The 13,795-nt window shown below is 26.5% G+C and overlaps 1 protein-coding gene across 1 annotated transcript; it reads right to left on the reverse strand.

Annotated features, from left to right (window-relative positions):
• Positions 1–2,836: 2,836 nt before the first annotated feature.
• LOC111029644 lies at positions 2,837–13,445 on the reverse strand. The gene is made up of 12 exons (XM_022308742.1): positions 13,305–13,445; positions 11,924–12,121; positions 6,239–6,406; positions 5,436–5,680; positions 5,270–5,360; positions 5,035–5,154; positions 4,728–4,958; positions 4,427–4,671; positions 4,272–4,362; positions 3,899–4,018; positions 3,351–3,815; positions 2,837–3,270 (listed from the first exon to the last, which is right to left on the reverse strand). Exons 1-12 carry the CDS (start codon positions 13,357–13,359, stop codon positions 3,065–3,067), a joined length of 2,235 nt encoding a protein of 744 aa, XP_022164434.1. The 5' UTR covers positions 13,360–13,445; the 3' UTR covers positions 2,837–3,064.
• Between the last annotated feature and the right edge of the window lie 350 nt (positions 13,446–13,795).

Below are 13,795 nucleotides of genomic sequence, written 5' to 3' on the forward strand. Positions count from 1 at the left end.
CTAAAGTGGACGAAAAGGAAAATGTTCCTGTATGGCTCGACGTATCACCAATATAAGTAACGCGCTCTAGGACCTATGCTCGTTGTGTGGTCTAAGTTTAAATTAGTTAGGTAACGACTTTCACCAGTCATCAGAGACAATTGGATCAGCGCTGTTCCATACATTGAAGGTTTATACCATCAAACAGTCTCAAATAAAACATGACTCACTTTTTGGTCGGAAACGGCTTTATTGATGTAAGTATAAAAATAATCATATAAAAAAACGCTTTGTCCGTAATACGACCGTCGCTTCACTCGCGTATAATCGTCGTACCTACACGTTTCCCAAGAACAGCATGACTGCCTGTGCCTGTGCATTCGGTGGTCTTATATATATAATATATATAGTCAAATTTTGAAATTGCTTAGGCACTTTTTTAGCTTCTTTCGCCTGACCTAATTATTTACTTATTCGCTAGAACATATTTTTACATAAATATTTCAGATATAATATTAGTTATATATTATAATTTACGATTGCCATGGCTGTCTACAATTTTTGATAGGCTGTATTCCTCCATTAGAAACAGCAGGCGACAGGACCAGAGCAAACGATCTTATACTCAACTATGAAGTATTAAAAATGTAAAAATTAAATTTGTTTACCCAGTGCATTGTAATATATTTGTAAACAGCAGTGGTACCGGTGTACCGAGAGAAATGTCTGATATTTATAATTATGCTAGTAAAAAAATATTGAAAACAGTATTTTATTCCATTACATTTATTTTTTTTTTTGTATAAAGCAACAAAATAATATTGTGAGGACCAAATTATTTAAGCAAAGGAATATTATATCATAAAGAGAAAATATTTTAAATTATTAGTGAGAAACTTGAGCTTGTCGTTTCGTACATAAAAGTTAGATACGTGATTGAATTGAAAACAAGCACACACAAATTACCTGATCAGTAGAAAGGAGCCTCTCCCGTTTATGTTTGTTTGTGCCGAAATGCCTAACTCGCATAAGTAGGTGGTTAAAAAATGGGAAAAAATGTTGATTGCTTATTCTGTTATTACAGGATATTCTGTCTTTGCATACATCTAAAATATAATTAGCGGTAATTCATTATATTTCATTCATAGTGTTCTGTCCTCCTGAATTTCTGCCAGCTGTTCTTCTTTCTTAAGAGATAGGTTACTTGTTGATTCTGACGAAGTGGCGTAAGAATTGCAGATAAGATGATACTATATTATGTAGTATGTATAGGCCCGTAGCGATTACTAATGCCCTCGGCGAGGTTACCGAAGTTATTGTTGTTGTCAAGTGTGTGAGTGTCCTGCAAAAAGTATAATAGTGTGCCTTGACCCAAAAAAAAAAAGTTAAGTGTAAATTCACAACAATTTTTTATGTGTGTTTGAATTTTGAATTTTGATCAAATTCATAAAAATCACAAAAATTTGCTACTTATTTTGAGTTAAAAATTCATAAAAATGTTTCTTTTTAATCTAAGATTGGAAAATTTAATACAAGATTGCCCTTAAGTTTTCCCACATTTAACAAGAAAAAAAAGTTTACTGGATAGTCAAATAATTTTTTTAAGAGCATTTGATGTTATACATTGGATATCCATTTGTAAATAAAACAAATTCTCATACAAAGATTTTTTTTGATTTTTTTGTTATTCAAAAAATAATAATAGTAGGTACTTGAAATTGTCATTAAATGTTTTGATCATCACTTTCTTTACATGATACAATTTTCGAAATTTTTTACTCGTTTTGAGTTATTTAGAGACATTTGAAATTCGATAATTTTTTAGTTTATTATTCTATGATTGTTAATAAAATTGTATTTGTTGAGTCAAAAAGCTTGAAATTGTAATACAAAATTCCTCATAAGTAGTTTTAATACAAGTTGAGAAATTTTAAGGACCCGTAGGCACGATTTTTTTCATAAGTATTTAAAGTTACATTTTTTACGAAATTCATCATAATATCGATAATTTGCAAATTATGTTGATTTAAAAATTCATATAAAAAATTTTTTTATCTTAGATTTGAAAATGTGAAACAAGATTTCTCATAAGTTTGTCTTATGCCAATATAATAACAACATTATTGTTATTTGTTTATTTATTTTTTATTTAGATGTTAATAAAATAGTATTCGTAAATTCGTTGATTGCAAAACCTTTAAAAATTAATAAAAGACTTCAAACACTTTATTACAATATTAGTTTAAAAATATAAAAGTAAACTTTTTTTTTTATAAGCATTTAAAATTCAAATTTTGACAAAATATCTCAAATTGAAAATTTACTAATTATTCTGTTGTTAAAAATTTATAAAAAGTTCAATTTTTAATAAATTATAATTTATTAGGTATTTAAATTTTCTTAAATTTTACGAAATTACATATTAAAACCAAAAATAACAAATCTAGTTATTTTGTTGTAACCTATAAATATTATTCGTAGGTACTTGAAACTTTTAGAGTAAGTACAATGTATATTATTGTTTTTTATAAAGATAATGACATTTTCAAATGTAACTTTTTTGACAAAAATGAATTTATCTTCCTGTAATAACAATTGCTAATAGTAAAATAATTTACTTGAATCACAATAATATCATAACATACAGTATACACCACTTAGTAATATTATAGGCTGACAGATTGTCTTCACTTAAAATCATTTTTCGTATACAATAATTGTATACCATTGAATTCAAATCGAACACAATAACACATCCATGATGGTGACTATCTCTAGACACTTAATGTACAGCAGAGCGTAACCCATTTACCCGCTTTTCACTATTTAATGAATAATAATAACATAATATTATTTACAGACGTATTTAAAGAAATCTATATTTTATTAAATATAAACATAAAATAAAACCATAAATGATAATATTTTAGGTGTCTATGTGAAAGTTAGTACAAAAAGACAAATGTATAATAATAAGATTATTTAAAATTATTGGTAAATAGTTGAATAAATATACTATAATAAATCAATATAGGTAGTTAATTAATATTTTTTTTTTTTAAAGGCAGCCGGTAAAATTTAATATTCATTTTTGTAAATTAGATGCCAATTCAATACTTCTAGATCTTTCATTTTTCGTCTCAACAAACTGGTAATTTGCTTCTGTTCGTTTCTTGATAAGCGACTTTATAAAATAAAAAGATCGCTTAACAATGAAAAGTGTAACACCTACTGCAGCGAGATAACCAATAATATAAATAGCATCATATACGTAAGACAATCCCGCGATATCTATATAAACAGGAATTATACTACAAATTAATACCAAAACATTTAAAAATATATGTTAAACTGATTTTTTGAATACTCACTATTTACATTCAGGTTCTCTAAAAGATTAGTAGACTCAGTTGCTACAACTGGTAGACCGCTATAATTGTTTAATGAAAATGCGTTTGTTTTTAAAGTTTGATTATGTTGTAAAGGTATTACAGAATTTTCAAAATTTGCTTGTATTATATCAGTCAAATTTGTATCAGAAATGGATTTATTATTTAAATAATCGACAATATTAGGTGAACGGCGAGTTATTAAACCGTTTAATGTTGGATTCAATGTAGGAGCAATATCGGTTGAATTAGAGAGGGTTTGATGCATTGATACCCTAGAACCAAAAACTAAAGTAAGTCCACCAATTGTTATTGATTTGTTATCAGCATTTTTGGGAATTGTTGCATTCAACATTTCATTTTTTTCTGAATCTATCGTTGTGGTCGGTGTGGTAGTAGTTGTAGTATTAGCTAAATATAAGCTCGCAATATCGTCCATTGATTTGACTGAAAATTAATACATTTTATGCATATAAATTATTGTTAATATATTTACTATAATGAGAACATGAATAAAACGCAATACTCACTATACGGACATTTTTTTTGTATATCTGGGCAGCAGTTATTATTATTATGACACGACCAATCACACGAACAACCAACACCATGTGATATTTTTCCACAGTTGTCATGACAACTGTCGATCTCTATAATATACAATCGAATATTTTACGTTATGATAATATTGTATATTATTGACTATTGTATGTGACTTACACTTAATCAAAGTTTTTATTATTTTTTTCATTCAGTTTTTAGTATAAACTATTAAGACTCAACAGTTACACTTATATTAACTTAAATATGAAAATACAGAATACAATTAATAAACTAGTGTTTAAATATTAAGGTCTCAGTTAAGTAAATCATCAATATTTAAAGCCATTTATTTATATTTACCTTCTACGTAAGGTCGTTTATTACAACTATTACCCTCTGCAATAATTATATTATCAATGGCTGCTTTACAACTTTTCCCTTCAATTACAATCTACAAAATAACAAAATAATAATATTAAACATACTTTTTTTAAACGCAGTTCGAACCTACTCACTCTAGTTGTAATATTAAATTGATACAACCCAATTATAACTCTTCCTTCTCCCTCGTGAGTTTCCCAGTGAGGTATGCCGCCGAAAGTGACTTTTAGAATAGGGATATCGTTTGAATTTCCTGACGTTACTTTATAAGCAAATATCAAACATCTTTGATTGTTTTTAACTGGGACAATTGGTGGAGATAATAGTCGCCCGGTGAGAGTGGGTCCCTCATTTCCAGCATCCAAAGATATATAATTACCTGATCAAAATAAACTTTAATTTTATCTCAAATTAATTATATTTTCACTTAATTACTTGAAAAATAACTAGAAGATCCAGGGATTACGTGATGATTAAAAAAAATGAATGAAATTTGATCAGCCAACCAATCAACGTTGTTAAAAATATCGTTTTTCCAACCACAAAATGTTGCAACTTCCGATTCGAAAGTACAGGATAAATTATGAATACTATTATTTTTTACTGTAGTCGACACTGTGGCAGTAGGAGTTAAATATAATCTAGTGATGTCGTCTATTGGTTTGACTGTAAATTAACGAATTTTATGTTGATAAATTATAAACATACTTTAATAAGAACACGAATGAAACGCAATACTCACTATACGGACATTTGATTTGTATATCTGGACAGCAGTTATTATTATAGTGACATGACCAATCACACGAACAACCAACACCATCTGATATTTTTCCACAATTGTCATAACAACTATCAAGCTCTGTAAACAATCAAAATATATGTCACGTTATGATATTCTTATTGTATGTGGTGAATCAAAAATTAAGTTTTAGACAAAATAAATAAAAATTATATTCATGTTTATTTGTGTTTACCTTCATCGTACGGTCGTTGAGTACAACTATTATCCTCCGTAATTATCAAATTATCAATAGCTGCTTTACAACTACTCCCTTCAATTACGATCTTCAAAACAAAATAAATAATATGTAACATACGTTTTTAAAGAGTAAAGACGATTTGACTATTCAATATACTCACTTTATTAGACACATTAAATCGATATAATCCAATTACAGCTCTCCCTTCCCCTTCGTGAGTTTTCCAGTGAGGTATGCCTCCAAAAATTACTTTCAATGTAGGACGACTATGTGAATTTCCTGACGTTACTTTGTACGACAATTTTAAACACCTTTGTTTAGTTGCAACTGGAGGAAGTGATGGAGATAACAGTTGTCCGATGGTAGTGGATCCATAATCTCTCGTGTCCAAGGATATATAATGATCTGACGTAGACAAAAACTTATATGTAGTTCAAATTTATAATCTTAGAGCCACTATGTGCTGAATTTCTAAATCAAATCTACCTGGTAATGTATATTTAGGGACGTATACATTTTTTTTAATTGCTGCAGAAACGATTCTAATTTAAAGAAGTTTTAAGTTTCTTTGTTTAGGTTTCGGTTTAATTTTGATTATTATTATTATTAAGATTATGTATGATATAATATATATTAATAAAAAAATCAATACTGCTGTTTAATTTTTTTAATACTACACATTTCTTCTTTATTAACAATCAATTGTAAATAACATTGAATACAATTCGAAATTAAGAAATATCGGAAAGTAGGAATAAAAGCCAACTATATAAATTTACTTAAAAATGTTCACGAAAATTTTAATATCGTAAAAATATAATTTATAGTGTTTAAAATGTTTAAATAGGGTGTATTATAATAAGTTCTGAATTAGCTACCCAATTCTGACTTGTTAAAAAAACATTCAGCATGCAATATTTAAAAGCGTTTTACCTTTTACAATTTAAAGGTATTGTTAAATACTTGTAAAATATTGAGAAGAACCCGGTGTTACGTGACTTCTGGCACTATTTGGCAGTACTAGCGTTTTATCGGCTAACCACTCAATTTCGTTGTACATATAATTTCTCCATCCACAAAATCTTTCTTCGGGCGATTCGAAGTCACAAGGTTTATGTATTGGATCATATTCTGTAAAAATGTAGGTATATTCGATTCAACTGTTAAAACCGTGAAATATTATGTGTTTTGGTATTGGTACTAATAATTAAATTTCCAAATGGCTTATAAGTTGAAAAATAAAAATATGTTTTAAAAACTAAGACCTTAAAAGTTCAAATCATTATAACTTTTAATTTCAATCTAAATATTAACTGCAATAGGTAAAAATAAAAAAAACGGAGCATCATCCATAAAGATGAGTTAACGTCACTTCTAATTTATCTCCTTGAACAATTAATGAATACTGATTGATTTTTAAAATTTAAATCAAACTGCCGAGAATTTTATATTTTTAACACCTAAGACTTCAACAATTGATACAATATAGTTCATGAGTTTATTTTCTTGAAATTAAAAATTTAACACTTAATGTTGAGTAATTAAAAACATTTTATAAACGGTTGAAGTTTAAATGTTGACAACAATGGATATTTAACAACAAGTAAAAGTAATAACATTTATTCTCAACTAATTTTTAATATTTAGTAAAAAAAAATTACCGACGAAACTTGAAACATTCCACTATTACATATGACTATGAATTATCATTTTGTATACTCAACAAAATGTTCAAAATCTTTAGGTAATGTAATGCCATTTATAGGCATTTGAAATTATTGCATTTATGAATTTTTATTTTTAAGCATTGATAAAAAGTATAAGTCTTGGTCCAAAGGCTTAAAAATACAAAATCCCACATAAGTTGTTCTTATAGCAATTTAAAAATATAAAATATACACAAGCATAATTTTATAAGCTTTCGATGTTCAACTTTTGACAACATTTGTCAAAATTGCGATAATTCAAAATTATTTCGTAGATGAAAAATAAAAATAATTGAATTATATAGTAATAAGGATTTTAATAGTTTAATACAATTAAGTAAGAACTAAGAATTAATTTACATATACTGAAGTAATTACTACTAAAACTTTTACATAATATTATATATTAATTAAATAGTTAAATTTTAGTACCTATCTTACTACTTACTATACACGATGACATTTAAAAAAATATACAATATTAATATATACTACTATAAATTATAATAAAAAAATAAATAAATAAATAACTGATACCTTATATAATAAATTATTCTTCAAAAATTAATTCAATCTACTTTACTAATAAAAGGTATCAAGTTAATGAGGTAGTTAAATAAATTACTAAATTAGCAATGTAAATACACAATAAAATATACTTAATAATATAAGCTTACAAGCCGTTTCCTTTCAGAATTTTTTTTCCTGTGCAATGATTCACCATTGAATTCAAATTTAACACATCCATTACAGTGAGTTTCTCAATGACGAGGTACACTCAATACAACTACTGTACATCAGAGCAGTTACCTACTTGACCACTTTGTATACATTTATATTTTTGATAAAAAAGCTTGAGAATATAATACTGGGTTCCTTAGGTAAGTTGTTTCACAATACTTCATTCAAAGATATTGAATATACAATTTGTATTCAAACAAAAAATGACAATGTGAGCTAATTTGATGTAATTTAAAAATTATCAAATTAATAATTACATTGTCAAAATATCAAAATAAAAGATGTTTAAACCACGAACCTATTCACTCATATTATCAACGTACAAGTTAATAACAATAATACTATTATAAGATACTTACATATTATGCAATATTCCTGATAAAAATTAGTTCAACATTCAAACTACTATATTATAATAATACTTAATAGTTATATAAAATATGAAATATCCTCAGAAATAGAGGGGTCAGCCACACTGTTTCGACTGAAAATTGTATTTTTTGTACTGTGGTCTACTCTCAATAAATAATACTATCTAATATATATAATATATCTTCTATAACAGTAACTCTTGCAGAGCACGTGGCCAAAGTGTATATTTATTTATTAGCAAATGTTAAATAATGCGTATCAAGCACGAAAAATTAAAAACAAATATAATACCTGATTTTTCATTTACTTTTTATATTGTTCTAAATTATCATATAGAGAAGACTTAAATCACTATAGTTCTATATTGTAGAACCTATTAATTCATTTACTATAATTATCAGTGTTAATTTAGACAAAAATATTATAAATAACAAATCAAATTGTCAGAATTTTACCATAAGTCCATAAAAGGTCATTCAAAATCAACCATTGGCAGTTTAAAATTTAAATGTAAAATAAATCTAAATAAATATTTTTATATCTAATATTATATAATTATTGAAAAATTACTAAACAGAAAGCAATTAAATTTATTAGAACAAACTTCTATATTATATCCAATATCTTAAAAGTTAAAACTATAAAGTAATCAAATAAATCTATTTTGCTATTAATGTTACAATTATATAAATCTAAAGCAGATATTTCTTCATCTTTAACTACTTTCTGGAAACTATTGATGCTTAATATATTGCCCTTCTTTAATAAGTTTTATCAGTACATCAGAGAGATGAGTTACGAGTAGTTCATCTAAGTAATATTAATAATTAATGAATAACTAATGACAATATTTTCATCGAATCGGTACCTATTTATCATTAAAAAATAGATAGGTAAACTTAAATAATATATTATTAAAAATAATTAAAATCAAATAAGAAGTGCGTACATCTTTAAACTATAATTGTATTACAGCCTACAGGTCAGCAGTTTATTTACTGGGTAGGAAAGATAGGTCTTCTTGATTTTTTCTATTTATTCTATAGTAGGTATTAGGTAAACGTTTTTAAGAGTACTATCTATTTGTTTCCTCTCTCTGGCCTATGGACAATTTTCGTTCGGCAAAAGTCTTGTCAAAAACTTTGTCTCCGCAGTATTAAGAACATTATCTGCTTTCGTGCTTTGACTTTTTTACGATACATACAGTTTAAAACAACACATGGGCATTTTTAAATTGTAATATTTTACTTACTCAATTTTAAAAGTTCAAATATTGTAAAAAGACTAACACACCAATACAGAAACTGTTCTTTATTTCTAGTCTGATGGGTCAATCCACTATATAGATATAAATAGCCATTTATAACCTAGGCAGTAAATAGTATTTTATAATATTCAAAAGTACCTATTTGTCAATAAAAAAAGAAGTAGCCATATTGGTCATACTTCCTATTTGTATATTATGATATAATATTATATGTAATAATTTAGAATGAATGAGATTTTTTGTAGTGGTTTTGTTCGATTTAGGAAAAACATTAATAATAAACATACATTTTGAGTACCACTGAAACCTTCAACTTACAGTATAGGAGTAATATAAGCAGGCACAAGGCACACTTTCATCACAAAATAAATATTATAGAATTGTATAGTAATATAAATTTTGTTTGTACAAAGTGCATTTGTATTTTTAGATGAGTCGATTGTATTAGATACTTACATATTAAGTAAAGTAAATATATTTTTATCTTAACCAAACAGTGAATATAATATAATTGTATTAACGGATGAAGTCGCATCATATTCGTTGTTTGCTGTTTGTCGTGTAAATATTTTAAAATGTTACATATATTTCAGTGTCCGAATTATCAAGATGCCTGAAGTACCTTGTACCTATAATGCACCTACTGAAAATAATCACTTCATTTTTGTGTTTTGTTTAGATATATTTTAGGTGAGTTGATTGTATTACATATAAACATTAATATTTTTATCGTACTATAGTTGAGTTGGTTGATATTCTATAACTTTTAAATAACAATACAGAATTGAAAACCTCGAAAGGTGGTAATATCATTCATTACCTCAACTCATCCATCATCCCTCATTTGCAAACAATAAATGTATCATGGGTGCGAAAGGGAACTATGTAAATTGTGTAAAATTTAGAAAACGAGTTGTTCAAAATGTTCAAATACACAATTAAAAAACAAAAAATATTCGTAATATACGAATAAACAGTATTCCATAATAATTTTCTTTTTCTTTTTTATTGTTCGAACGTAACATTGGCAACAATGGCCATGATTTGCATTATATTTGCATTTACAAATACTATTTATTTTTCATATTTTTTTATTTTTAAAACATTTAAGATTTATGTAGTGTCTGATCATTTTCTATAACACTGTAATGTACGAAATATTGTCTATAAATGGATAATATTATAGTGATCAATGTTAATTGTTTTAACTCCATTTGATATTATTATTTATTTGTATATGCTTAAAAGTTAAAAGTATGTGAAAATTAACAAGGACAATTTTTTTTTAACGTTGCAGACATCATAACTTCTTTTTAGTTCTTAGAGTCTAATAAGACTTAATTAATTAAATTAGTCTTAAGACTTAGACCATACAATCAGGTGTTCTAAAACATTATCACAATCTATTATAGTTCTTTATTTTTCTACGAGACCTACTCAATTCCTAATAAGTCTATTACAATTTGTAATATATATTCCATGACTTACTCAATACATTATTTATAGGACTAACCTACTGAATGTCTGAATAGTGTGTGTCGAATTTGCAATAATAATAGCATTGATTATAATATCGATGATAATATGTATAAAGTACAAACTATTATAGATTTATAGATACCCCACTATACTAGTGCCATAGCCAGAAATTTTAGTTTTTTTTATTTTTTTCTCTAATTTTTGTTATGCTAGAATATCTGAACCTACTCATCACCCACTACGTTATGACCCATGGTTCATAAAAGTAAACACACGTCTACCTACTTATTTCTATTGGCTATACAACTCATACCACGTATTGACATTATTGTTAAAATAACAATTCATTTTTTTATTGAAAAATTATTACTACAAAAACCGTAACTTATAGATTTTATCAAATAAATAATATAATACAAATCAATATATAGCTAACAAGTGAGATAGCTAAGAAGAAATGAAATCATTAAGAAGCAAATAAACAAATTTAAATAATTAAAAACTTAACAAAATATAACTTTGTAGCCGAATAGGGAAATATACTTGTATTTTGTTATCCTAAGTCCGTGCTTGGTGCTTATCATTACTATTTGATATTTAACAATACTGTAATTTGTAGTTTTTGGCCTTGTGTATTTACAGATAGATAGTAGGTATGTGGTCGGAAGTTACAAAGTTTTAGAATAAAACCAGGTTAATAAATTGTGCCCTATATATATTAAATAAATAGTCACAAAATTCAAAATATGATGCGTGACCGAATTATAGCTGTACATAGGTAAATTATGAGATCGAAAGTCAATTTGAAGTGAGGCATTTTAATATTTTACATATGTGATATAAACAAGGCCGCTCTTATGATAGGGCAGCGCCCCCCCCCCCCTCCCAAGGAATTGTGCATGCCAATAACTAACATTATATTTTTGCAAAACTGTAAAAGTGGAGCCCTCACGATGATATTTGGCATCATAAATCCGAAGAATTTTATAGAATATTTGGATCTGTACATAAGGCTCTACATGATTTATCGTCGTATAATGCATTAATAATAATTAATTATTATACACAGGACTTACTACTTACTAGCACATATCGGATATTCGCTATCCCATTTTCCTCCGACGCAGGTCATCGTCTCGTTGCCGTTTACTAGAACATACGGCTGAAAACAGGTAATTTTGGCCATAGTTACACCGCGTACTAATAATAATCTCGCCTGGCCATTGATGGGTCGTAACTGCTGACATGGATGTTTAAGTGGTGTAGACTCGCATTCAAACACTAGAAATACAAAAAAAAACCCAGACACTGCGTAACGATATATTGCCCAATTTTCAGAAAAACGATGCTCCCAGGACTATAGTGTACTCATAAATGGAAATCAGGAATGCTTGGGAGGCTTTCCTTCCAGAAATATCCCTTTAACCTCCTCCCCCGAAAAAATATACAGTAAATATTTAACAAAAATGTTTTGTATTCAATATTAATTATTGAAATTTTAAATATGTAAAAAAAAAAGTACCTCTCTACTGAGTAATTTACCAAACAAACACAACTATATAGTCAATAAAGTACTAGATTGTATAAACCATATTTAAAAATCATTACTAATTTTATCTCATTTACTAGATACAAAAATAAAATTTATAAAGTCTATAACAGTTTACGATAAATTGAACATATTTCCAACAGAATATTTATTATTGTCAATATGTTTGAGAATAAGTAAAAAAAAAAGGAATTAAGAATTTAAGAATACGCATTTACTCGAATATATGCTAAAAATTGAAAAATTAATTCAATTTTATTGAGAGAATTATGAAACGTGCTCATTTTTAATCAAATTAAGAAATCTGCATTTAATAAAATGATTTATTTACAAAACAACCCTCGTCCTAATTACTATTTTATTTACTTTATTTACCTAGTCGTTTAAATTACAAAACTATATTATGCGTTCTTCAACCTTTAAGTCTTGTTAATAAGTATTTCGAAACTTTTGTAATTTTTCTTAATGCATTATAGTTAGAAGAAATAATAAATTAACTACATTTTTAGATCAACGTAATCAAAATAATTATAAATTAAAATCAAACGTAACATTTAAAAAATTCAAAGTCTAATTATATTATTATTATTTTGGATTATAATACATCGGGCATCGATTCAGCTAACTTTGGACACTATAAAATACTCTAAATGTTGTTAATTATATTTTCCACTGCTCTCACATTGTTAACTATTGACTAATAGCAAATAAAAAATCGTTTAAACTAATTTCTCGATATTCGTTAATTTATTTTACGTATTCTTTTTTAGTGACGATTTTAAGTAAAATGTAAATAATAAGTTCACTAAAAAATGTAATACAAAACATCATATTTAGTCATTAAACTTAACATTTAAAAAAGTATTTTTGTATAACTTAAATTATTATAGATTATATTATATATTATATACAAACCTATGCTCAAATACAAGTAAGTAGAAAAAACAAACATAACATTAAATTCAAACATTGTGAACAGATGTATGAACGATTCCTACGACAATTGAACTTAGAATGACGAAAATACGTATAAGACCTTCATGGACGTATATTAGGTACTAGGTAGGTATATATTATTTCAAACTAGGAATCTTCTTTATCAACTATTTTGCGCAGGCGCGCTGGTAAACCAGTGATACACAAAAATAACATTAAAGATCAATTATTTAAATCAATATTTATTTAATAAACATAAAAAAAACACCTCTATATGAAATCATACATAATACTCCTCTATTAAACATCACATGGATTAATATCTAACCTATTTACATTTGTTAATTTTAAAACATTTTTTTTCTGTAATATTGAAAACTATCTTCTGAGCTAATCGAACTTGACTTTAACGTATCTTTTGATTTCTAAAACACACAAAATAATATATTTAGATTATAGTGTTATACTTA

This window comes from Myzus persicae, unplaced genomic scaffold (assembly GCF_001856785.1).
Source record: "Myzus persicae strain clone G006 unplaced genomic scaffold, MPER_G0061.0, whole genome shotgun sequence".
Taxonomy (NCBI): domain Eukaryota; kingdom Metazoa; phylum Arthropoda; class Insecta; order Hemiptera; family Aphididae; genus Myzus; species Myzus persicae.

Excerpts from the sequence above, each read along its gene's own strand:
- LOC111029644 (XM_022308742.1), bottom strand. The coding sequence starts at position 13,359 with ATGTTTGAATTTAATGTTATGTTTGTTTTTTCTACTTACTTGTATTTG. Across the intron at positions 4,363-4,426 it reads AATTTAATATTACAACTAGA|ATTGTAATTGAAGGGAAAAG; the intron begins GTGAGTAGGTTC and ends GTTATTTTGTAG. Across the intron at positions 3,271-3,350 it reads AGAGAACCTGAATGTAAATA|ATATCGCGGGATTGTCTTAC; the intron begins GTGAGTATTCAA and ends CTGTTTATATAG.